At 43.5% G+C, this 27,564-nt stretch overlaps 1 protein-coding gene across 2 annotated transcripts in view; it reads left to right on the top strand.

The window, feature by feature from the left end:
- Positions 1-2,120: 2,120 nt before the first annotated feature.
- vstm4a (V-set and transmembrane domain containing 4a) overlaps positions 2,121-27,564 on the top strand; it is a 66,191-nt gene continuing 40,747 nt past the window's right edge. The window contains exons 1-2 of one of the 2 annotated variants that reach the window (XM_043678833.1): positions 2,121-2,861; positions 22,618-23,010. In XM_043678833.1, the coding sequence (XP_043534768.1) occupies positions 2,813-2,861; positions 22,618-23,010 (442 nt within the window). In that variant the 5' untranslated portion in view covers positions 2,121-2,812. The remainder of the gene's footprint in view (positions 2,862-22,617; positions 23,011-27,564) is intronic. The other variant, XM_043678832.1, reaches the window with a different exon arrangement.

Here is a 27,564-nt window from a genome sequence, read left to right as displayed (position 1 = left end):
AGTCACCTGAGGCTGAAATCAAACCCAGGTCCTTGGTGCTGTGAGGTAGCAGTGCTTACCACTGAGCCACCATGCCACTCCAATATCAGAATACACCAGAATCCCTAGAAGCCCAGCACCAATGAAACATATATGTACAAAATTATTTGGAACAATAAGCTTAGTTTTTCTGCATGCCAGTAGACATTCCACTTGGCAACAGACCCGATCCAAGTGCAGGCTATAGATTCACTCCTGCAATATTCTACAGCATTATCTACCCTCAGAGGCCTGCAGCATTACTGCTCTGCATAACAGGATGATCTTAAGTGGTAATAAAGAATTTGTGTTTATGTAATGCTTTTCACAATTTCACAATATCCCAAGACTCAAAGCCAGTTAATTAAGATTTGAAATTCACTGTTCCAATGTAGGAAAATGCAGCTCCCACAGACTTTAGCGTGATTGTGATAGTGGCAGTAATTGAAGAATATAAATAACCACAATACTGGGAGAAAACTCTTGAACAGCTCTTTCCATGGAATCAGAGTGGTCATCTTTTGGATCCGATCTTAAGCCAAGACCACATTTTCCATCACAATCTCTCCGGTCTACATGAGATGGAAAATGTGGTCTTGGCTTAAGATCGCATCCAAAGAATGACCACTCTGATTTGTCCCTCAGGTCCATGTTGATCGTCAAGTACCTATCTATTCTAATCTCATTTTCCAACACTTGGCCCCTAACCTTGCAGATACTTTTCTAATTGTCCCTCTGTTGTAACCTCTCCTCTCAACTGAGGCATCGTGACCCCCCAGGTTAAACCACCATCAGTTGGCTCTCTACGAGATTATAGCAACGTTACTTTTTTTTAAAATGGTTATTCAATATCTAAATTGCACTTGCAAGTTAGCTGGATGGCTAATTTATGATTTGGAGTTATACCAACGGTGTGGGTTCAATTCCAGCAAAGGTTACAGTGAAGGACTCTCCTTCTCAACCTTTCCCCTTTTCCTGAGGTTAAACCATCACCAGTTGTCTCTCTCTATTGAGAGAGGAGCCCCTTGGTTGGAATCATAGAATCGCTACAGTGTGGAAGCAGGCTATTTGGCCCACTGAGTTACATCAGCCTCTGAACAGCATTCCACCCAGATCCACCCTGCTACCTATCCCTGTAACCTTGCATTTCCCATGGCTAACCCACCTAATCTGCACATCCCTGGATGTTATGGGTAATTTAGCATGACCAACTATCTAACCTTTGGAATGTGGGAGGAAATTGGAACACCAGGAGGAGACCCACGCAGACATTGGGAGAATGTGCAAACTCCACACAATTGCCTGATGCCAGTCTCTAGGTTCACCAGGGCTGTGGCAACTTTACCATTTAATTTGGGGCAGCACGGTGGCACAGTGGTTAGCACTGCTGCCTCACAGCACCAGAGACCTGGGTTCAATTCATGCCTCAGGCAACTGTCTGTGTGGAGTTTGCCCATTCTCCCTGTGTCTGTGTGGGTTTCCTCCAGGTGCTCCGGTTTCCTCCCACAATCCAAAGATGTGCAGGTCAGGTGAATTAGCCATGCTAAATTGCCTGTACTGTTAGGTAAAGGGGTAAATGTAGGGGAATGGCTCTGGGGGGGTTGCTCGTTGGAGGGTCGGTGTGGACTTGTTGGGCTGAAGGGCCTGTTTCCACACTGTAAGTAATCTAATCTAATTTACCCTTCCCCTCCCTATGTAGGGGAAAGGTCATATTTAGCAAGTAGAAAATATCGAGTCAGATACATTAGGGACTTTTAAGCGACTCTTGGATAGGCACATGGACGATGGTACAATGAAGGTTATGTAGGTTAGTTTGATCTAAGACTAGTATAAAAGGCAGGCACAACGTTGAGGACCAAATGTGCTATACTGTTCTATGTTAAGGAGTTTGGGTTTCATTTATTAATGTCCAAATAAAATGTCAATTGGAAGAGTTCAGTCTAACACAGCCTACAAATCGATCATTAATCCCTCCCGGCACCCCCACCCCAACGGTCACGAACAGTGTAGAGAGAGAACGCGAGGAAAATCAGGCTCAAACTCCAGGAGGCGCAAAAATCAGCATCGATGCTTGGTGCAGTTTCTCCCAACAACACACAACCAGATGTTACATGCAGCACATAGGTCTGCTGAGAGTCTCCAGCACTGAGGGGGTAGGAACATGGTCACGGTCAATATTGCTGCTTTGAATTCGCTTAAAGTTACAAGTTCAACCAAAAAAAAAACCTCCTGTTGGGTAACATTCAAAAGGAATAGGACTGCACGGGATCGCAATGAAATAATTAATGTATATATAAGTTAATTCCCTCCAAATGGAAATGCCTGTGAAATTAGTCACACAGGCAGATCCGAATCCCCTCAGCCACTCCCAAATTCCCTCCCCTTGTAACTCCCCCCTGTCAAACCTTTTAAACATTCGAGCACAGTTACACAGTCAGGGAGGGGAGCACCGAACTTGCATGCAACTAGTTGGAGTCCCCCCCCCCCCCCCGCGTGCATTCACTGGAAAGTTATTTTGCAAAAACTGCTGCAGCAAAACAGTGGAGTTCTTCTCTTATCTGCTTTCCATCTGTGTCAGACGCACTGACAATGAACTTCAAGCCGTCTCGTTCCATGTAAAAGCGGACTGCGAGGAATTCCAAACTTGCTCGGCGGACTCTCAGCATTTCCTATATTCGTACAGAGTAGGGCTTTGGTGTGTGTGCGCTTGTGTAGAGAGTCGACTCACCATTTAACATGCCAGATTTTCACACCTTGGCTTTGCTTCGTTTAAGCGACTTGTCCGTATGAAGGCATGAAAATCCTGGGGGTCGTGGTTTTATTGACAGGACTCCTGGCTATAGGTAAGAAGTGCCCTGTTATGGCTCTCCAAATATTCAAATCTTTCACTGGAAGAGAGAGAGAGAAAAAAACAACAGGATGTGATCATTTCAATGTGCCACACAAGTTAGAAACTGTTTGGAGTCCTTTGGGAATTTTCTTCAGAAAACGCTGCAGTAATTTTCTACCCGGAGTCAGTTTAATTTTAAAACACTATGGCAGGAGGCCGATCGCTCCCGTATTGGTCATCACTCATCTATGTATTCCAATCTCATTTGGCGTCTAACCATTTTTTTTAATCGACCTGTTTTTATACACCTCTGGAGCAGGTGAGACTCGAACCAGGGTCTCCTGTACCTCGCTGTGGGATTTCAAGAGCTCAACTACCTCCCTGCCTGGAAGGTTCCTGCATGCAGCACCCTTTTTGAGTCAGTGGATTTCAGATGACCCCCCCCCCCATTCTGTGGGTGAAATGTTTTCCTCTAAATCTCCTGTTCCTTTGCCTTATAATCTGCTCCCTCCACCATTTCCCAATTGTATTCTTTGCCCCCCTCTACTAACAGGAAGAGTTTCTCCCCCATGTCCCTTAGAACTTGGTACACCTCAAATAGATCAAGGTGGCACTGCATGGCTCAGTGGTTAGCACTGCTGCCTCACAGCACCTGGGACTTGGGTTTGACCCCAATCTTGGGTGACTGTGTGGAGTTTGCACATTCTCCCTGTGTCTGTGTGGGGTTCCACCAGGTGCTCTGCTGTCCAGAGATGTGCAGGTTAGATGGATTGGCCATGCTAGATTGCCCATAGTATCTCGGAATGTGCAGGTGCAGCTACGTGCCCTCCATAGCTGACTTAGACAACACACTGGTGAATCTCCTCTATATCCTCTCTCGGTCATTCACATCTTTCCTCTTGTCAACTCAATGCACCTTTTCCACAGGTTTTAGCTTGGGCAGAGTACGTGCTATTATCCAACATTTCCTTCATCTGTTTGTCTGCCTACCCCTAGTTGGTTCATTGGCCTGTCAATAGGGAGTGGGTCAGTTGGATGCCCACTCCTCTGTAGGTCACAGACAGTAAGGTGGCACCTCCCTTTCTCTCACTTTCCCATGCCAGCCTAGCATCATTCAGACCCAGTGCTGTTCACCCATTATCCCAGTGTCTACAGACAATCTCATCCTATTCTCCATATGGAAATGGCGGGGGTTGGTGGGTGTGTGGTAAAGAAGAGAGAACCAGCTATAAGATAGAAAGTATATTGCGGTACTTTGAATGCAAAATTTTGATTTTCACCCTCTCTGGGTACTTTACAGCTTTAAGGGAATCCTCGCTGAGTATTGTAAACTGCCACTACAATCCTGTCTTCGAGTTTGTGTTTTTGCAGTGCACACAGTCAAAACTATGCTGATTTGTGCCAGTTTGTGTTCGATGATACAGCGTGATTCTGTAAAAGGAAATGACTTTCCAAGCTTGAACTGTAGTACACCCAGACTGTTGTGCTGTCTGCAGCCGTTTCAAATGTTCACAATTTCCCACATGATCAAATGAAACAAAACAGTACTTTTGGCCCATTGGGTCTATGCAGGTTCTTTAAGAACAAAGAACAAAGAAAATTACAGCACAGGAACAGACCCTAAGGCCCTCCAAGCCTGCGTCGATCCTCTGTCTAAACCTGTCACCTATTTTCTAAGGATCTGTATTCCTCTGCTCCTTCCCCATTCATATATCTGTCTAGATAAATCTTAAATGATGCTATCGTGCCCACCTCTACCACCTTTGCTGGCAACATGTTCCAGGCACTCACCACCCTCTGCGTAAAGAACTTTCCATGCATATCTCACTTAAACATTTCCTCTTTCAACTTGAACTCATGACCCCAAGTAATTGAGGCCCCCACTCTGGGGGAAAAAGCTTCTTGCTATCCACCCTGTCTATACCTCTCATGATTTTGTAGACCTCAGTCAGAGCCTCAACATCTGTCTTTCTAATGAAAATAATCCTAATCTGCTCAACCTCGCTTCATAGCTAGTGCTCTCCAAAACAGGCAACACCCTGGTGAACCTCCTCTGCACCGTCTCCAAAGCATTCACATCTTTCTGGTAATGTCGTGACCAGAACTGTACGCAGTATTCCAAATGTAGCTAAACCAACGTCCTATACAAACTGTAACATGACCTGCCAACTCTTGTACTCAATACCCTGTCCGAAGAAAGAAAGCATGCCATATGCCTTCTTGACCACTCTATTGACCTGCATTGCCACCTTCAGGGTACAATGGACCTGAACACCCAATCTCTCTGTACATCAATTTTCTCTAGGGCTTTTTTTGTTTACCGTATAGTTCGCTCTTGAATTGGGTCTTCCAAAATGCATCACCTCACAATTGCCCAGATTGAACTCCATCTGCCATTTCTCTGCCCAGCTCTCTGATCTACCTATATTCTGCTGCATTTTTTAACAGTCCCCTTCACTATCTGCAACTCCACCAATCTTAGTGTCATCTGCAAACTTGCTAATTAGACCATCTATACCTTCCTCCAGATCATTTATATATATCATAAACAGTGGATCCAACATGGATCCCTGTGCAACACCACTGGTCACAGTCCTCCATTTTGAGAAACTCCCTTCCTCTACTACTCTCTGTCTCCTGCTGCCCAGCCAGTTCTCTATTTGTTCTCACTAGTACACCCTGGATCCCATGCGACCACACTTTCTCCATCAGCCTACCATGGGGAACCTTATCAAGTGCCTTACTAAAGTCCGTGTCTCTGACATCGACAGCCCTTCCCTCATCAATCAACTTTGCCAACTCTTGTAGTCAATACCCTGTCCGAAGAAGGAAAGCATGCCGCATGCCTTCTTGATCACTCTATTGACGTGCATTGCCACCTTCAGAGAATTCTATTAAGTTGGTAAGACATGACCTTCCCTGCACAAAACTGTGGGCGGCACGGTGGCACAGTGGTTAGCACTGCTGCCTCACAGCGCCAGAGACCCGGGTTCAATTCCCGACTCAGGCGACTAATTGTGTGGAGTTTGCACATTCTCCCCGTGTCTGCGTGGGTTTCCTCCGGGTGCTCCGGTTTCCTCCCACAGTCCAAAGATGTGCAGGTCAGGTGAATTGGCCATGCTAAATTGCCCGTAGTGTTAGGTCAAGGGGTAAAATGTAGGGGAATGGGTGGGTTGCGCTTCGGCGGGTCGGTGTGGACTTGTTGGGCCGAAGGGCCTGTTTCCACACTGTAAGTAATCTAATCTAATCTAAAAAAAACCATGTTGCCTATCACTGATAAGCCAATTTTCTTCCTAATGTAAGTATCTTCCCTACCACTGATGTCAGCTTCACTAGCCTATAATTGCATGGATCATCCCTGCTACACTTCTTAAACCAGGGGATAACATTAGCAATTCTCCAGTCCTCCAGGACCTCACCTGTATTCATGAATACTGCAAAGCTATCTGTTATCGGCAGATATCTGTAAAACCATTGTTCAGTTGGTTTCAAACCTCTTCCCTTTCCCCATAGCCCTGCAATTTGTCCCCTTCAAATATTCACACAATTTTGAAAAGTTCCTGGTTTCTGTGATGCCCTGCCCATGTTAAATGCTTTGCTATTTAGATTTTTAAATCTGCAGCCTTCTAAACAAAATGTTGCAGTGGTGACTTTTTAATGTCTGTTTGGAGTTTGCACCTTCTCCCCGTGTCCAGGTACTCCAGTTTCCTCACACAGTCCAAAGATGTGCAGGTTAGGTGAATTGGCCATGCTAAATTGCCCATAGTGTTAGGTGCATTAGTCAGAGGTAAATGTAGGGGAATGAGTCTGGGTGGGTTGCTCTTTGGTGAGGACTTGTTGGGCCGAAGAGCCTGTTTCCTCACTGTAGGGAATCTAATCATCTAATCTACAGCAATTTGGAGTGGCATGGTGGCTCGGTGGTTAGCACTGCTGCTTCACAGCACCAGGGACCTGGGTTCAATTCCATCCTCAGGTGACTCTCTGTATGGAGTTTCTGCATTTTCCCTGTGTCTGTGGGTTTGCTCTGGACATTCCTGATGAAGGACTGAAGCCCAAAACATCTACTGTCCTGCTCCTTGGATGCTGCCTGACCTGCTGTGCTTTTCCAGCGCCATGCTTTTTGAATGCCCTTTTCTCCCGCAATCCAAGGTGTGCAGGTTAGGTGGATTGGCTATGCTAAATTTCCCTGTCGTGTCCAGGGATGTGCATGCTAGGTAGATCAGCCAAGGGAAATGCAGTATTACAGGGATGGGGTGAATCTGGGTGGGATGCACTTCAGAGGGTCAGTGTGGACTCAATGGGCTGAGTAGTCTGCACCTGCACTGTAGAGTTTCTATGATCCCTCCCTCCACTATTGATAATGGAGGTTGCTGGATAAATCCGAATGCCCCAAATTTGTTTCATCCCTGCCTGCACCCTGTCTAGTTATAAAAGTGGAGCACTTCTTTCTGCAACAGAACTTAGAATGGTAACTTGCATGTTGCAAAACACCCAGGAAAGCCTAAGGCTGGTCTCTCCCAAAGTTCAAAAGGCAGAACAAGCCACTCAAAGTGTCTGGAGAGCTTTGTTTTACAGTAAATGGGAGTTATACTGCAGCCAGCACACACTTGAGATGCTTGCAAGACTCTTTTAGAAGACCTCCAAGGATTAGGATCTTAGAGTGAGTCAGGTAACATGAGGTGACCACTTTCATGCACTGATAGATAACTTTCATGCTCACATGCAATAGTATTTGGTATCTTCCCCAGCAAAATGGGTATGAGAGGCCTTACATTTGCCTGTATTACTTACAAGCAAAGTGGTTTTGAGACTTTCTAGTTACTTGATGTTTGGCCCAGTTTAAAAGGAGCAAACCATGAAGAATGAAACAAACCGTGTCCGTGCCAACACATGATGTACTTGCTTGCGGCAATGCTATTTATTTTGGACTCTACTTTTGAGGGCAATGTAGATGGTGCAAGTTTTATCAGTAGGAGGGTGGGGATTGTAACTGTGCAGAGTTCTGCACAACAGTACAGTATTGAGGTAAGAGAGTTCTACAAGCCATGCAACATTGCAAAGGAAGCACATGTGGGGCAAAAGGCATTTGGCACTCTTGCCTTTATTGCTCAGTCTTTTGAGTATAGGAGTTGGGAAATCATGTTGAGGTTGTATAGGACATTGGTGAGACCTCTTCTGGAGTACTGTGCCCAGTTCTGGTTGTCGAGTTATAGGGAGGATACTATTAAGCTGGAGAAGGTTCACCAAGATATTGCTGGGTTTGGAAGGTTTGAGTTATAAAGAAAGACTGAATAGGCTGGGACTTCTTTCACAGGACCGTAGGAGATTGAGAGGCGGCCTTACACAATATAAAATAATGAAGGGTATAGATAGAGTTAATGGTAATTGTCTTTTCCCCTAGGATGGGGGATTTCAAGACTTGGAGGTACATTTTTAGGGTGAGGAGAGAGAGATTTAAAATGACACGAGGAGTAAATATTCCACACACGAGGGTGGTTCGTGTGTGGAATGAACTTCCAGAAGATGTGGTTGGTGCAGGTACAATTACAATATTTAGAAGACATTTGAATAAGTACATGAGGAGGAAAGGTTTGGAGAGATATGAGCCAGGACCAGACATGTGGGACTAGTTTAGTTTGGGATTAAGGTCTGCATGGACTGGTTGGGCCAAAGGGTCTGTATCCATGCTGTAAAACTTTATGACTCTATGAGCTGAATGTTCCAAAGTTAGCTCAACAGCTATTGTCCCACACCCAAATATCTTTGTTTTCAGTTAATGATAAAGTTAAACAAAATTGTTTGCTGCAATTATCTAGGAATTATCTGGTATAACCATTCATTAAAATATTTGAGATGCCTTATAATTTTAGTGCATATGGTGTGCGTGTGTGTGTCAGTGTGTTAATGCCCAGCTGTCTGCTAGTAGTGATCAACTGGGCCCTCTGACAGCATTTAAAATCCAGATCATGATGAATCCAAATGCTATTCTGTCTGTGAACTGCAAGGATTCTATGTGAGCAAAGATGCCGAAGAGAGCAAAAGACCCACTATGTTCTTCTGCTAGGAGCAACTCCATAGGAAGGTAACTGGCTGTGAGTAAAATCACAAATTGTATAATGATTTCAGAAAGAAATGCAATAGCATTGAGGTTTATTGATATAAATGCATTTGTTATGAATCCCGGTGTTACTCAGGTGCTCAGTATCCTGGACTGAACAGGAGCTTGGGAAGATTATTCCGTTATTCAGTGAGAAAATTACTGATTTATACCTTACCCCAACTATTTTTTTCAATTCCATAACTTTAATACTTTAAGCAATTAAAAGTCTATAAGTCTCAAATATGAAATTTTCAATTGATGAGCCCCTACATTCCAGTCATTTTTGAGGGAGAGAGTCAAAAAGTTTTGTTTGTTTGTAGCAAAGCTTTGTGACATTATCCCCAGCAAGAGTTGGAAGGTTGTGCCTGTTTTGTTTCAGACTGCCTCATCAGAGGAAATATTTTTTTTTCTCGATCTACTCTGGTCGAATCCAAATGCACCCTTTGATCGTTGGCACCAAAAGAGTACAGGTTTAACATATCTAATCTGTCCTCATTTTCACCTTTGATTCACTCTGGTGAAATAAAGCTAAAGTACTCGGTAGATCTGGCACCATCTGTGGAGAGGGTTAATATTTCCAGCTCCGTGAGTTCTGCTGCCAAACAGAAGAAAGTCTAGAAGTCTGAAGAAGGGTAAGTGGACGAGAAGCATTAACTCTGATTCTCTCCACAGATGCTGCCAGACCTGCCGGGTTTCTCCAGCAATTCCTGTTTGTGTTTCAGATTTCCAGTCTCCACTGTCCTTTGGTTTTCTTTTTATTACAGGAGAAAATCTAGTCCTTTACCCCAGTCAGGGGTGTTACCATGGCAGTGTGCCATGGTAATCATTGTAGGGTCTGGTGATACTAATCTAATGCTTCCTGTGGCTATGGATGACACACTAAAGATTTCTGCTGGATCATGCCCAGGTTGTCCATGACTTCCTGTAATATCTTGGACATGGAATGTGAGCCCTGGTCTGATTGGATCTGTCCAAGAGGACTATGGTGAGGGTGAGGAATATGGTTCTCAGACGAATAGCCCCTGGAAAACAGCTAGCCGTGCTCATGATGTCGAGGAGATACTGGTAGTCAGCATTCCCTCTGAGTGTGCTGTAGAATAGTGAAGAAGGTGTTTGGTATGCTTTCTTTTATTGGTCAAAGCATTAAGTATAGGAGTTGGGAGGTCATGTTGCGGCTGTACAGCACATTGGTTAGACCAGTTTTGGAATATTGTGTGCAATTCTGGTCTCCCTCCTATTGGAAGGATGTTGTGAAACTTGAGAGGGTTCAAAAATGATTTACAAGGATGTTGCCAGGGTTGGAGGATTTGAGCTATAGGGAGAGGCTGAATAGACTGGGGCTGTTTTCCCTGGAGCTTCGGAGGCTGAGGGAATGACCTTATGGAGGTTTATAAAATCATGAGGGGCATGGATAGGATAAGTGGACAAAGTCTTTTCCCTGGGGTGGGGGAGTCCAGAATTACAGAGCATAGGTTTAGGGTGAGAGGGGAAAGATATAAAAGAGACCTAAGGGGCAACTTTTTCACGCAGAAGGTTGTACGTATATGGAATGAGCTGCTAGAGGAAGTGGCACTTAAAAGGCATCTAGAAGTGTATATGAATAGGAAGGGTTTAGAGGGATATGGGCCAAGTGCTGGCAAATGTGACTAGATTAGGTTAGGATATCTGGTCGGCATGGATGAGTTGGACTGAAGAGTCTGTTTCTGTGCTGTGCATCTCTGAGTCTATGACTTGCTCTGAGGTTCCATGCATAGCAGCATTGTCTTCCTGTTCCAAATGTCAGTGCCACACATGGACCTTGGAGGGAAAAAGAAAATGAGGGAACTCTGCTAAGATTCCCCACCCCAACTTTTCTTTTGGGCAGGGGTCCCACACTACCACCTTTCTGTTTTGATGAATGCTTTACAAGAAATGGCACAGGATTCAGGTGCAGTTCCTCTTGTGGTCTGTGGGCTTTCCGTCACCAATCTGGCAGTTTCTGCAAACATTTTACAACAACCTCTTGGGGCTGTGGCCAGTAAAAACACTGGCTGGTACAAGCCTGGGTTTTGCATGCCCAACCATTGAAGGATGCTGTGATACCTCTCCAGTACCTTGGCATCACTTACTCACTCTGTCTCGCTGTCTACTCCTCTCTTTGCAGGTCTGTCAGCGACTCTCCACTTAAACTTCAGAAAGATATTTTTAATACAGGGACTGTTCTGCTTCTGCTGCCATTTGAGCTAGTGGCTTCTAACAGTAGCTCAGCCTTTTCAGCTTCTGCTGAGAAAGTTTGATTTGTTACCTCCCTTGAGGTCTTCTAGAGCCCCTGGCAAGGTTTCAGGTAACCAGGTTGGAAGGTGTTCTGTTGGCCATCTCAGCCTCACTGGCCAAGTCATGGAAAATGCCGTACACTTTCTCCTGCAACAGTTCCACCTCCGTTGATCTCAACAGGCTTCTCAGAGAGCTGTAGGGGTGCTATGATCTTTGATTTCCCTCCAAGGCCATTTGCTGCATCCTTCACTCTCTCTTCACAGTGCCTCAGTACTTGCTGCTTTCTGATTGGAAAGTCATACAGGTTCCAAGCTGTAGGGTTTGGCCCCAGTGTCCCTCCGTATTGCTACAAGTTGCTTGCCCTCACTGTGGGCAAATGTGGCCACTCTACATTCAGACTTGCAGGGATTTGTTTAATCTCATCCCCACTCTCAGGTATGCCTTTCACAAGGATTTTACAGCCTCAGACAGAGCTATCAGCAAGCCTGTTCTGCTCTGACAGTATTTTCAACATGAGGTGTGTGCGTGTGCCCCCAATAAATCCCACTGGTTTTTCCCATAGCTTCCAGCAGTTGGCCTAGACACCCCCCTCTCCTCCACCTCCGGCACAGCTTCTCTACCTCCCTTTCCATTTCAGAGCCAGTCTTTCTGTCCTGAGCAGGGAACTCAGTGTTTCCCTTCCTATCCCTCGGTTGCTGTACCTCTAGCCTTTTCCAGTTGTTTGGAGGTGACTGGGGGAGGGTTTCTTCAAGAACAGAGGTTTGTAGTTCAGCTCGTGATTATCAGCCAGTGGTTGCCCACCTAGTCCCAGTCACTCTCTGTTCCTCGAGGTGTGTTCTTATTGGATGTGTGATGGTGTTTATGATCTCCTCAAGGAGAGTTGTTTCACAGAATTTCTTTTCCTAAGTTGGCTCTGTTTCAAGTATCTATACCCACATGCCAAAAGCTAGCTGCTTAAGCCTTTCAACTTCCAGGTACATCTGAAATTTTGACAGCATACCTGCAGCAACATGCACTTAAAATGGTCTTTTTGTGCCACCAATGGCATTGTCCTCGGGTAAAGAAGATCTTTTGTGAGCTTTCCACAAAGGTTTCCAGTGCAATAATGAAGACTAATGTTGATCCAGCCACTTGAACTGCTGGGCCACCTGCTTAAAAGAGATAAAGAAAGTTTCTCCTTCTACCTCCTCAAATCCAGGAATCGAATGAGCAAATTGAATTGCCTCCACCTTCAAGTCTGAACTTAATGGTGTCACGATGGGCCATATCAGATTTTTCCTTCTCTGCTCGAGCGGTCCTTTTCATGTGGCTTTTTCTGAAAATCTCTTTCCTTGCTCTGCACTCTGTTTTCTTTGTCTTGTTTTTATGCTTTCCCTTTCTCACACTTCAAATTTGCGCTGATCCAATTTTAATCACTTCACCAGTACTCTCTCCATTCCATTAATTTCAGTTTACACATGTTTTTAAAAGGTTTCTGGGTTTTTTTTAGGCCAAACTCTAATCCCAAACACCTCAGTAATTCTGCTAACTCTTTGAGGCAAAGAATACTTAAATCCTCAAATTTAACTTTTCCCACAATTCGCTTAGGAATATGCTGGTATCGAATGAAGATGTTTCTATAGTGTAACAATACAAATTCTGGAAAGCCTTTGCAATTCCTCCTTTTAAAAATTGGTTTCAAAGTGACTATTCTCTAATTTGTTTGTTTCCATCTGTGGATTCAAGTCATGGCACAAGCCCCCATTGCTTCTGGTCAAACTTCCAGTGAGGTTCCCCGATTCATTAAAATGTCAAGCAACCTACCTCAAACTTGAAATGCATGGTGCTGGAAAAGCACAGCAGGTCAGGCAGCATCTGAGGAACAGGAGAGTCGACGTTTCAGGCACAAGCCCTTCATCAGTAATGTCCTACCCTGAACTCTTAAGCTCCCAAGAGGAGATGAATTAATTGGCTCCCCTTTCTCTTTCACTCACTTGCTCAGTCGGTTGTAACTTAAAAATAGTCCCTTCTCTACAGATCCAAATTAGCTTATGTTTTAAAAGAAGCCAATTGCACTAAGTTCCTTGAGGTAAAATTGATTTTATTGCTTGCTAAATCTGAGAAATATTAGAGACGAAAAGTCATCTTTTTGAAAAGATGTACAAATCAGATTGGTAGCTGAATTGTTCAAATTGTGGATAGTTAAATGTTGTGGCTACTGCAGTAAAGATTACAGGTAGCATTGATGTTGTAGTTGGACAATCAGTTTCATTACCCTTAGTTTTGCACATCCATTGAGATTTTGTATTTTTGATGCCTTTTGACTGCAAGTGAATTCCAGCATTCAAGATGAGAATGTTCTTTTGTCCCCTTCTCCCTTTGTCTGGTTTATAGCACTTGGAGTGAGACAGAATTTCCTTTACCTTAAATTTTAGCATAGTGTAACTAGGGGATACTTTGTGACCTTCACAGTGTGCTAATACATAAACCCAGGCAGGTAAACATGAGGACGTTCAGTTCCACTTGCACACTCCTGAGGAGTTCGGTAACTGACTTTTTTTAAAAAAACCCTTTGTCCTTTGCCTTTTCCCTTGCAAGAATACACCTGTCAGCCATTTGAAGCACAATCCTCAGGAGGTGACTTACTGTTGTGAAGGGGATTGCCAACCACTTGTAGTCATAAGAGGTGACAGTCTAGTCAATTTTGATTTGCCTCTTTCCCCTTTGAAGGACTGTTGTTTGAAGTTCTCTATTGCTTTCTCTCTCTGGAGTGTTTGCTTTCTCACATAGTCTTTCAGCCACTTAATTTGCAAAGCACATTTTGGATTTAAGAGTTAAAACTATCCACATTAACTTCGGGTTTCAATCTGTTGTCATGCCACAAGATAAAGTTCAAGCGTACATTTTTCTGGTCAGAGTTTTATTCCAACCCACACACAACTGACTCCAACATCACTCTTTCCCATTCATAAAGATATTTTGATTGATCTATTCAAAGATAGTATGACCAGGTTCCAGGCCTGGTGGTTGGTGTTAGCTGGCCAATCGTGATGTTGACTGCAACCTATTGAGATGCACGCAGCCAGAAAGGAAATTAATGGGGAACGCTGGTTATGACAACACCTCTGGAGCAGGAGGGACTTGAACCCAGGCCTCCCACCACTGCCACACAAGAACTCTCTTCACCACCCCTCCTCCCCAGTGAAATTCTCACACCGTTACCTCCAATTAATGGTGCAGTCACCTGTTCCACTTGGCCTCAGGCATTCTTTCTAGCCCTTGCTTGACAATAACAGACCATCTCCAAGGCCTGAGAATCAATGCACTGAATGGGTGAATGGAGCCAAGTTAGGAATGTCTGCCTTGGTCTGCTTTGTATGAAAGAAGTGATGGAAGTTGAAGTACTGGCCTTTTACCTCAGGAAACTTGGAACCTAATTGAGTCTAGATTCATGAAATAATCTCGAGCATGAAAGTTCACTGTGAGTTTGAGTAAATGTCATTGTGGACATGTCATTATGAATTTCTCCAGGAAACGATTGTAGGAATTGAGCATTGCTTTGAGTGACAGGTGAACAACAAAGAGTTCTGTGCTCTCGGCAGGTGGCTATTCGTGCCTGCAGCACATCTCTTGTTGACGCATGTTTCTGCACACTCAGCTTCTCACTGTTTTCACAGCCACTTGCTTAACTCAGCACTGCTAAAGATAGTCTGTAATGTGATTTGACAGTAAACATAGGGTGGGGAGGGTGGTTAATAGCAAACGCACCATGGGGTCTGTTTAAATCAACGTGTAATGAGTTCAAGATACCACTGACATTTGCACTAAGCACATTGTCCTTACTTCTCATTGGCAGTGGCCCAACGATGTCTCTTTGGTTTTCAATAATGGGGGAACATCTTTAAAAGTTGCCATTTGGTGTAGATATTTGCTGAAGTTTACAACAAATATAAAGGGAAGCTTAATTGTATTGGCTGGAGTTGTTCAAAGTACAGCCAAACTGTGACTTATGCTTATGTTGCAAAATGAAGGGAGGTTTTTTGCTAAGAATGAATCATTGTCTTGTCAGGGATCTCACTGACTTCACTAGATTGTTTGACACAACTATACTTGGCATTGGCAAAAATAAATTCACTGGGATTCAAATCCTGGTCAAATTGTAAAATCGGGAAAGGCAGTTTGATCTTTGAAAATTCTGTTTATAATAATCTCAGGCATCTTGACTGGGTTTTTGACAAGTATATAGCCATCAATGTCAGGTAGATGAAATTCTCCAGAAATTCTAAATCCCCTTGCCTAAACTGAGATTAGCTGACAGTTGTTCTCAAGATAGAATATTCCGCAGTGGCACAACAAGTTGTAGCAATGTTCCACAACTTCGCAATAGATCACAGCTTCCTGTGACACATACGCTAGTGCCATTGATTTGAGGAGATCCTTTATAGCAACAACATATATAGCTGTTTTACTATAGACTTTTAGGTCATAAGGCATTTTAGAGAACTGTATTCAGCCAAAGATGGGTGGTGAAAAGATGGGGTTGATAGAAAAGTTTGAAGTATCTTACAGGGTGAGATAGAGAGACAACTGTGGAGCCCAGTGAATCAAATATGAACATGCACCTACAAGCATCAGGAACACATCAGCAAGAACTGTACAGAAAACCTTACGACACATAACAGGTAGGACGCAAGACTTTCTGCAGGTTGTGTTTGAGGTTCAGTCTGAAATTGTGTTTATTGCAAAGTTGCAGCTGTCAGGATTCCCAATAATATATGACGTGTTTTTACAAACAGCCCAGGGATATTTCAACATCGTCTGCTGTTGAGCAATGAAAAAAGACTGCTGGTCGCTCAGGATTCCTCACTGTCTCCAACTCTTAAAATGCGATGTTGACCACAATATCATCATTTCGTTTAACCATCAGTTAACCATCCGTTTTGTGAATCAGTTGGGATCATTGTGTCCATCATTGCCATCCATGACATAAAAAGCATAAAGTGATTTCTTCTCAATTGCTTGTCCATTCATATCATGGTGTCTCCAATCATGTCCAAATTCCTTCTCTCTGCAACCATTCCTAAATTCAGCATCTAAACTGTTCACTAGAAAACTGATACAAATATCATGTTGTCTATCAAGGGTACACTGCACAAACATTTTAGTGGAAATTCTTTTCAATTGCTGTTCTCAAGTGCTGTCGAAGAGACTATCTCCTTTATACATCAACTTAGTGGAGCTGCAGTTTCCCTTGCAATTGTATAGTACTTCAAACATAGCAATACGTTCCAAAGCACTATATAGGAACACTTTCAAATAAGGTTTAGTACCAAACCATCTAAGGATGTGACTGGTTGACGTAAAGTTTATTCGAAGGGATGACTTTTTAGACAGAGCAAACCACATTCGCAATAATACTGTGGTGCATGACCTTATACTCTACACCCCAAGGAACTAAAGGAACTGGCCAATAAGTAAATATGAAAATGAATGCTTCTTGTCAAGTTTTGTGGATTCTAGAACAGTTCTGACAGATTGTTGGCTGGTAAGTGTAATCCTACCTTTTTCTTTTAAAGAAAGGTGGGAGGGAGAAAATCGGAAACAGCAGACAGCTTTGCTGAACATTGGTGTAGGGAAAATGCTGGAGTCCATTATAAGGACATGATAATAGAACATGAAAGGAAATCATTCCTATTGAAAGCTTTTGGATATGATAGAAAACCAGTGGGTGTGGTGTATTTGAATTTTCAGAAAGCTTTTGAGAGTCTCACAAGAGGTTACTGTGCAAAATCATACTACATGGGTCTGGTGGTAATATACTGGCATGGAGTGAGAATTGGTTGTTAGACATGAAGACGTGTAAGAATAAATTAGTCATTTTCAGAATGGCAGGCAGAAATAAATGGTGCACTAAGGGGAATCTGAGCTTGGACCCAGCTTTTACACTTTTGCTGAGATGTACATACTAATCCTTTGGGTGATTTTAGTCAGGTTGAATAAGTGGGTAAGTACATTATAGATACAATATAATGTGGATACTTGTCCATGTTAGTAGGAAAAAAAACAAATGGTAGGCTATTATTTAAATAGTTATAGATTGGGAAAGATTGATGTACAAAAAGGACCTGGATGTCCTTCTACATGGTCATTGAAAACAATTATGTAGGTCCAACATGCAATTAGGATGGCATATGGTGTGTTGGCCTTTGTGAGAAATACTTGTTAATTCTTATTCATAGTATTTGCGTGTCCCAGGCTAGGCCAATATTTACTGCCCATTCTTAATTGTCTGGAGGGTAGTTAAGAATCAGCCACATTGCTATAGGTCTGGAGTCACTAGTAGGCTAGGCCTAGGTAAGGATTTCCTTCCCAAAAGGACACTTGAAGAACCAGGTGGGTTTTTATAGCAGTGGGTTGCATCATGGCCATTGAGCGAGATTTTAGTTCCAGAATTTTTGTTTTATTGAATTCAGACTTCATCAGCTGCCATGGTGGGATTTTAACCCAGGTCCCCAGGATATTAGAGTCAGAAAGGGTGGTGCTGGAACAGCTTAGCAAGTCAGGCAGCATCCGAGGAGCAGAAGAATTGACATTTTGGGCCTAAGCCCTTTATCAGGAATGTTGAAGGGCTTGTGCCCGAAACATTGACTCTCCTGCTCCTAGGATGCTGCCTGACTTGCTGTCCTTTTCCAGCACCACACTCTTGACTCTGACTCTCGAGCATCTGCAGTCCTCACTTTCCCCAGGATGCTATCCTGGGGTAGTATTAATGCAGTGACATTATCACTATGCTGGTACGTTTCTAACTCATCACAACCCCACTTTTTCACACTGATGTCTCTCAAAGTCTGAGGCCTTAAAATGGGAGAGGCATGAAAGCTCTTGAGCAACTGTGGAGGGAGCCACAGTGAGTGAGCGGGTGAGAAGTGGGCTTTATTTTGTGACTGGTTAGAGGGGAACAGGAGCTGTGTTGGGGACGATAATGGAAAGATCGACTTTCTACAAAAATGAACATCCACCTTTGCACAGTTTGTTTTTAAACTTTGCAATGTGTATCAACTTTCAGGATCTCAGTTAGTCAGTTATCATGGTTCCACCAGACCATAGGGCTGCTCTCTCATTAGAGAGAGAGAGAGAGCGAGAGAGAGAGACGATAAGTGATGGTTTAACCTGAGGGTCACCACGCCTCAGGCAAGGGAGAGGTTGAGAAGGAGAGTCCGTTTTGGTGACCTCAGCCAGTGCAGGAATTGAACCCACGCTGTTATCATCATGTTGCTTCAAAAACCAACCATCTAGCCAACTGAAAACAGTCAATTTGGCACCATTGAACATTTTGGGGAAAAAGTGAAGAATTAAAGGGACATTACAGCTGTCCAAAATCATTCTCCGCTTGACCACTAATGTTGCTCACAACCCCAAAGTCTTACCTTATGATAGTTTGGTGGGTCACACCCACAGCTTGGGATGCCCTAACAAGCTGGTTTGTTGTTTTCCACTCTCTCATCTTATCCATTGTGAAGCATGGTGTACTGATGCAAATGTACACAACTCCCTGAACCAGATATGTGCCTATTAATCTGGCTTTGATTCAGGCCTAGCAGAAATGGATGAAAGGGCGATGTGTTGTTACATTGTCGTTCAATTCTCAAGTTTAATTTCAAGAAAATGAGTTATATTTTCCAACTCATGATTTCAGCCAAATACCACAGGAAACACTAATTGTTTTCACGTTTTCAATTTAATGTTGGATAACCAATACCATTTAGCCACAAGAGCCGTACAAAAACTGGCTTAAAACAAGTAACTCAAATCGTGTAAGCAATGCCAGACATTTCAAAGTAAATTGTGGCAACGTGATGAAAAATAACAAAAGCTGAAATGTACACTCTGATTTCTTTAATATAGCACTTTGGCAGATGTTGAAAGTTATAATATTAAATTATTTGCATTCTTTGAAAATGTTTTTTGAAGTTCAGGTCATTTGATCACGTGTTATACTGAATATCATGAAAACTGAATGGGAGAATGAAACCAGAATGTCTGGAGCGTTGGAGGCTGAGGGGTGACCTTACAAAGGTTCATGAGGGGCATAGATAGGGTAAATAGACAAGATCTGTTCCCTGCGATGGGGTGAGTCCAGAACTGGAGGGCATAAATTTAAGGTGAGAGGTGAAAGATTTAAATGGGACCTAAGAGGCAACCTTTTCATGCAGAAGGTGGTGCATATATGGAATGAGTTGCCAGAGGAAGTGGTCGAAGCTGGTGTAATTCCAACATTTAAAAGTTAAAAATCACTCAACACCAGGTTATAGTTTTAGATTTAGATTACTTACAGTGTGGAAACAGGCCCTTCGGCCCAACAAGTCCACACCGACCCGCCGAAGCGCAACCAACCCATACCCCTACATTTACCCCTTACCTAACACTACGGGCAATTTAGCATGGCCAATTCACCTGACCTGCACATCTTTGGACTGTGGGAGGAAACCGGAGCACCCGGAGGAAACCCACGCAGACATGGGGAGAACGTGCAAACTCCACACAGTCAGTCGCCTGAGGCGGGAATTGAACCCGGGTCTCTGGCGCTGTGAGGCAACAGTGCTAACCACAGGTTTATTTAGAAGTACTAGCCTTCGGAGTGCTGTTCCTTCACTGGGTAGCTGTGGAGCAGGATCATAAGACACAGAATTTATAGCGGAAGATTAGAGTGTCATGCAACTGAAATGATACATTGAACAAACCTAGATTGCTGTTCAGTCTTTCATTTTTTAGAATGAGTTGCAGGTTTCAGCTGATTAATATGTAAATCCTAGAACCTCTTTCAAGCCACATTCTCGAGATACCTAAAGGCCAGTACTTCCAAATAAACTTATTAGACTATAACCTGGTGTTGGATGATTTTTAACTTTGTCCACCCCAGTCCAACACAGGCAACTCCACAACATTTAAAGGATATCTGGATGGTTATATGAATAGGAAGGGTTGAGAGGGATATGGGCCAAGTGTTGGCAAATGGGACTAAATTAGATTAGGATATCTGGTCGGCATGGATGAGTTGGACCGAAGGGTCTGTTTCCGTGCTGTACATCTCTATGACTCTATGATGGAATTTGTTATAATTTGAGACTGTTTGCAAAGGGATTCTAGATTAAACCCCCTGTTTCAGTTCACCCTGCTGAGGTAGCTGTCCCAGGATTCTGGGAGAGGACAAGGTTTTTTTCCAATGGTAACTTTATTTTTCATGTCTCCCAGCCCCCACCAACCAACCGAAGGTATAGTCGCAGGGCTCCCGTCCAAACATTGACATGCTCCTCCAACTTTTTGACCTGACTTCCAAAACAGTGTTGATTCCCAAAGCAAGCAGCACGTGTCCAAACTTGGAAGGCAGAGATGGTCTGTGAAGTACTCTGGCCACTTGTAATAACTGATCAGTTATAGTGGGTGCCTGACTGATTCATGTTCCTCCAAAAACACTACTGAGTGAGCAAGTTTGTGATAAGTAAAATAAATAACTGTTTTTTTGAATGGCAGTCAGCTGTTGGGTCACAGCAATTCCATCAAAGATTGAGGTGAACCAGCTTTGGTGCTGGGTCTGCTCAGTGTTGATGAGTTCTGCTGAAGTGTCCTTAAGGCCCCTTGTTCGCAATAGAAAGGTAGCTTCCAGAATGCCTGAAAACAACACAAGAGTCTCCCTACCAAAGAAAACCTGAAAGAACTCAGAAAAGATTTACAAGGATGTTGTCAGGGTTGGAGGGTTTGAGCCATAGGGAGAGGCTGAACAGGCTGGAGCTATTTTCCCTGGAGTTTCGCAGGCTGAAGGGTGACCACACAGAGGTTTATAAAATCATGAGGGGCATGGATAGGATGAATAGACAAGGTCAGTTGCCCAGGATAGGGGAGTCCAAAACTAGAGGGCGTAGGTTTAAGGTAAGAGAAAAGATTTAAAAGGGACCTAAGGGTGATGCGTGTATGGAATGAGTTGCCAGAGGAACTGGTGAAGGCTGGTACAATTACAACATTTAAAAGGTATCGGAATGGGTAAATGAATAGGAAGGATTTAGAGTAATATGGGCTAAGTGCTGGCAAATTGGACTAGATTAATTTAAGATATCTGGTCGGAATGGACGAGTTGGACCAAAGGGTTTGTTTCTGTGCAGTACAATCTATGATTCTTTATACACTTATTCATAGGTCCTTCGATCACAGGTGAGTACACTCTTCTCACCTCTACTTTCCGCCTGGATTATGATCAAAACCAGATGTTTCGCTGTGCAATGGGGTTTGCTCTGGTTAGTCGTTCAAAGTATTGCAGCTGAGTCGAAATGGAGCTTTCTGTAGGAACTTTTCTAACCGTTTTATCTCTACACTCTAGCTGAGCATCTACTCACTTCCTGTTATCTCTCTACGTGAAAGTATGACACTGACAGCATTACTATATGAATCTGCATTCCTGAAGAAGGGCTCATCCCCGAACCGTCGATTCTCCTGCTCCTTGGATGCTGCCTGATCTGCTGTGCTTTTCCAGCAACACATTTTTCAGCTCTGATCTCCAGCATCTGCAGTCCTCACTTTCTCCTATATGAATATGCATCTTCAATACACTGATATTAATGCCATTAATCTAACATCTTATACTGACATAGTAGTGAACAGCCAATGCAGAAAATAAAATTAGAAGCCTAATGACCAAAAGGACAGAAAGCTGCCCATTCTGTTCCTTGTCCACTCCCTCACACACCTCACCTATCCAGTCCTCCCCACCTCTTTTCTCCCTCCTTCCCTCCTTTCACCGTCTCCCTCACTAACCTCCCAGCACCCACCACTTAAACTCCCTCCTACTCCAAGAATCTATGACTTTTCTATCTTTCAGCAGAGAGAAAACAGGAAGATTTCTAGTTTCCCAGTTGACCATGGCCTATCTAAAACCCACCATGTCATTGTAAAAGGACAACAAATTATTTAAACTTTGGTTTACTTTGAATTTTGAAATAAGAGGGTGTTGTAAATAGAATGGCATGGTGGCTCAGTGGTTAGCACTGCTGCCTCATAGTGTCAGGGACTTGGGTTTGATTCCAGCCTTGGGCGACTGTCTGTGTGGAATTTGTATGTTCTTCCCATGCCTGCGTGGATTTGCTATGGTTTTCTCCCACAACCCAAAGATGTGCAGGTTAGGTGAATTGGCCATGCTAAATTGCCCATAGTGTTAGGTGCATTAGTCAGGGGCAAGTATAGGATAGGGGCCTGGGTGTGGATGGGTTATTTGTCGGAGAGTTGGTTTAGACTGAAGGGCCTGTTTCCATTTGACAGTAAAGTTATGAGAAATATTCGAATCTAATTTGTTCTCACATTAAAAATCTAACATTAACCATTAATACAGTGTAACAGAATAACATTAACATGAGATATTGATAGTTTAATTTTTCCTTCCTGGTTGCAGATATCTGTAAAGCCTTGAAGGTCATTGTAACCCCAGGGCCTGTGGTGGAGTTCACTGAAGGACAACGGGGCACCCTATTCTGTCGAATATCTCAACAGAAGAGGAGGAACAGTTACTTATCTCTGGTCTGGCTCTTTTCAAATTCACTGTATGACAATCAAAGGATTCTGAGGTTGAATCGAACAGGCCACGTGCAAGCATTCCGTAACTGCAGGGAGCATCGATGTGAGCTTCAGTTCTTCGAGCAGGGCTTGGCCAAGGTTTACGTTTTGATCATCAACAAATTTCACAACAGTGATGAAGGACAGTACAGATGTAAGGTGCAGGAAATTGCAAACCTAAATAGGAGATGGCTCTCGATATCTAATGGCGATAACGCCACGGAAGTGAGAGGTATGTATTGATCACCGAGTAGCATTGCTCAAAGGTGCAGATAAAATGGTCAGACCTTCTCCAAATCATGATCGTAAAAATAATCTGTCTTTTATTTGTAATTAAGAACATTAAAAAAATAATCTTTCAAGTTATCCTCCACAATTGGGGAAAGTGACGACTCGGGATATTATTGCTAGACTGTTAATCAGAGACCCAGGTGATGTTCTGGGGACCGGGGTTCGAATCCCGCTATAGTCAATGGTGGAATTTGAATTCAATGAAAATCTGGAATTAAGGTTTTCATGATTACCGTCAATCCATCATTGATTGTCAGGAAAAACCCATCTGGTTCACTAATGTCCTTTAGGGAAGGAAACTGCCATCCTTACCTGGTCTCGTCTACATGTCACTTCAGAGCTACAGCAATGAGGTTGATTCTTAACTGCCCTCTTGGGCAATTATGGATGGGCAATAAATGCTGGCCTTGCCAGCAATACCCTCGAACCATGAATGAATAAAAAAAAATCTCTTATTGGCTTAGCAACTATTGAGGTGAGAATTAAAAATGCAGTTGAAAGTAACATTTTGTGCATTTTATATCCATGAGTAACGGCATTCACAACATTAAGTACACTTGTGTGTGCATTGAATAAAAATTGTTGTTTTTCCAGTTCCTGTCTCCATTCCAGCTCTTCTCTCTGACCCACCTTGACAATTTCTCCCTGTACTTTCCTTTACAACAGTAAAGACTCAACGATTTTCCCAAAGATGGCCTTTGTTACTGTGTTTGTTTGAGAAGGGGAAGTGGTTTCACTGATTTTAAAGTCCATTGTTCTGCCTAATGCTAATTTGTTTTGAGCTTTTCAACTATTAAATCGAGCGAACTGCAATCCCTTTAGCTACAGTCATTGGTAGAGCCCAGAGAGCTAGTGGTATTCCATCCTCTCTCTCTTATTCCAACCTCTCAAGAACTCTCAAAACTTCTTAAAAATTCTTTCACTAATGATTCAATTGTATTTTCTGTTGACCTGCTTTGTCTGGCTGGATGTCAACAGTTAACATGTCCTCATTAAAATGCATTTGCATGGAAAGCACAAAGCTTGTAAACGTCTTTCTAGCCTCCCTGTTTAAAACAATCTCACGAGAAGTTTGCCGAGATCTGGGAGAGGCATTTGAAAAGCTTCTTTTGGCTTGGCTCAGCAATGATATTATTCATTTCAGCTAAGCTTTTAGGTCTGGCTCTGCTATTAGCCTGATTGCCAATTCTGCCTTCCAAAAACATTTTTAATGCAACTTTGCTGAAACCATGAAGCTCCAAATTGTGATTTTAAAAAAAAACAGGGTGGCACAGTGGCTCAGTGGTTAGTACTGCTACCTCACAGCAGCAGGGTGCCAGGTTCGATCCCAGCCTCGGGTGACTGTCTGTGTGGTGTTTGTGCATTCTCCCTGTGTCTGCGTGGGTTTCCTCCAGTTGCTCCGGTTTCCGCCCACAGTCACAAAGATGTGCAGATCAGGTGAATTGGCCATGGTAAATTGCTCATAGTGTTAGGTCAGTTAGTCAGAGGGAAATGGGTCTGGGTGGGTTACTCTTCAGAGGGTCAGTGTGGACTGGTTGGGCCGAAGGGCCTGTTTCCACACCGTAGGGAATCTAATCTAAGTAGAAACTACTGCTAGTTAATGACAAAATATTGTAAGTTGAACACAATAGTGCCCATTTGAGAGTGATACCAAGTTTCAACCCATAATAATGCAAAACTACTCTCCCAAGGAGTGAGGATATCTCAGCAGGTTTGGCAGCATCTCTGGACTCTAGATATTGGATTCCAAACATGAACTCAATTTCTCTCTTCACAGATGCTGCCAGACCTCCTGAGCTTCTCCAACACTTTCTGTGTTTGTTTCAGATTTCTAGCATCCAGTATTTTATTTTTTATTTTAAGGAAATTATTTCTGAACTTATGTGGAAACATCTATTAGTTTCTTGGATATTATACGAATGGAGGTCAATTGCTTGGATGGTTGGCTTACAATATAAAGCTATGCTAAAAGCATGGGTTCAATTTCTATACCGACAGAGATAACCATGAAAGACTCTTCTTCTCAATCCCTCCCTCTCCTGAGGTGTGGTGTCCCCCAGGTTAATCCACCACCAGTTGTCTCTCTAGCAGCCCTATTTCCCCTTTATTTCTTTGAATCGACACAGAAATAAGGGCATATGAGGATTTATCTTTGCAAGACACACCCTGTAGGAATGATTTTAAATGCAGATGACAAAATTACTTGGAGGGGAAAAATGTATAAAAACACCAACAATGTATTGGAATCAATATGTGAAGGGAGTCCCTAGAGAGAAAAAGGTTGGACGTTGGGTGTGGGATAGGATCTTGTAGAACTGGAATAAAAGCGAGGTAATAGGGATTTACAATTTATTATCATTTGGACAGCCACATGGTAGCTCTGTGGCTAGCACTGCTGCCTCACATCCCCAGGAACCTGGGTTCGATTCCAGCCCTGAGCGACTGTCTGTGTGGTGTTTGCATGTTCTTCTTGTGCCTGTGTGGGGTTTCTCCTAGGTGTTCCAGTTTCCTCCCACAGTCTGAAGATGTGCAGGTTAGGTGGATCGTCCATGCTAAGTTGTCTGTAGTGTGTGGGTTAGCAGGATTACAGAGATGGGGTGGAATGCTCTTGGGAGGTTTGGCATGTGCCAAGTGGCTTGCTTCCATACTGTAGGGATTCTGCCTGGGTTTTCTTTTGTTCCAGATTCTCTAAGCAGGGGCTAATGTACCTGGATCCTTGAATAGATTGGGGTCCAACATTATATAAGCCACAAATGCCATTATAACTGGAGTTGGGAGGTCAGTGGCTAACCTGCTTAGAGGAAAGTAAAATGAGAGGAAGATCAGAAATAGAAGAAGCCATTTTGAGGAAAGGACTTCTGAAGGCCTGGGGGATGGGAGTATATCTCTGGAATTTGAATGGCAGGTTCAGGCCTCATCAGCCCTCTAACCTCTCCATCCAAACTCTATCCCACACGATCGTCTTTAAACCTTCGACCCACATCTTCCCTTTCATACTTTCATGGGATGTGAGCATCACTGGCAAAGCCTGAACTTGTTGCCCATAGTTAGCTGCCACCTTGAGCCATTGCCATCGCTGGCAAAAGGATAGAGGTATAGGAGCAGGAGTGAATAACTCGGCACTTTGTGTTTGCTCCACCATCCGTTAGAATCCTGGTTGATCATCCAACTCAATGGCGTGTTCCTGCTTCCCCCCCCCCCCCCCCCATAAAGTACTGGCAGTTACAATATCTTTTTCACCGTCGGTTGCTTTGAATATGCACAGAGAGATACAGAATATCGCTGCACATGAAATCTCTGTGACATAAAGTATGGTTGAGAACACTGGATTTGTTCTTGATGGAGTTTAGTAGAATGAGGGGTATCTCGCTAAAACCTGCATAATGCTGTGAACCCTGTATAAAGTGGACAAAGGGGATCAAAGGTGACAGGGAGGAGACAGAAGAATTGGGTTCAGAAACATAGCGATCGTTGAATGGCAGAGCAGACATGATGGGCTGAATGGCCTAATTCTACTCCTATATCTTATAGTCATAGAGTCATAGAGATGTACAGCACAGAAACAGACCCTTCTGTCTAACTTGTCCATGCTGACCAGGTATCCCAACCTAATCTAGTTCCATTTGCCAGCGTTTGTCCCATATCCCTCTAAACCTTTCCTATTCACATACCTATCCAGATGTCTTTTAAATGCTGTAATTGTACCAGCCTCTACTACTTCCTCTGGCAGCTCATTCCATACACTCACCACCCTCTGTGTGAAAACATTGCCCCTTAGGTACCTTTTTAAATCTTCTCCGTCTCATCCTAAACCTATGCCCTCTAGTTCTGGACTCCCCCACCCCAGGGAAAAGACCTTGTCTGTTGTGGTTCTGTTCGCCGAGCTGGGAATTTGTGTTGCAGACATTTCGTCCCCTGTCTAGGTGACATCCTCAGTGCTTGGGAGCCTCCTGTGAAGCGCTTCTGTGATGTTTCCTCCGGCATTTATAGTGGTTTGAATCTTCCGTTTCCGGTTGTCAGTTCCAGTTGTCCGTTGCAGTGGTCGGTATGTTGGGTCCAGGTAGATGTGCTTATTGATTGAATTTGTGGATGAGTGCCATGCCTCTAGGAATTACCTGGCTGTTATCCTTTGTAGCCACACACACAGATGACAAGCAAGTTGAATTCGACTGGGACAACACTACTATTATAGGACAAGTCAAACAGAGAACAGCCAGGGAATTCCTAGAGGCATGGCACTCATCCACAGATTCAATCAATAAGCACATCGACCTAGACCCAATATACTATAAATGCCGGAGGAAACATCACAGAAGCGCTTCACAGGAGGCTCCCAAGCACTGAGGATGTCACCTAGACAGGGGACGAAACATCTGCAACACAAATTCCTAGCTCGGCAAACAGAACCACAACAACGAGCACCCGAGCTACAAATCTTCTCCCAAACTTTGAAGACCTTGTCTATTTATCCTATCCATGCCCCTCATGATTTTAT

The sequence above is a fragment of the Chiloscyllium plagiosum genome, chromosome 38, assembly GCF_004010195.1.
Source record: "Chiloscyllium plagiosum isolate BGI_BamShark_2017 chromosome 38, ASM401019v2, whole genome shotgun sequence".
Lineage (NCBI taxonomy): Eukaryota > Metazoa > Chordata > Chondrichthyes > Orectolobiformes > Hemiscylliidae > Chiloscyllium > Chiloscyllium plagiosum.
Note: the sequence above shows the minus strand (reverse complement) of the source record. Positions and strands in the feature narration are given on the sequence as shown.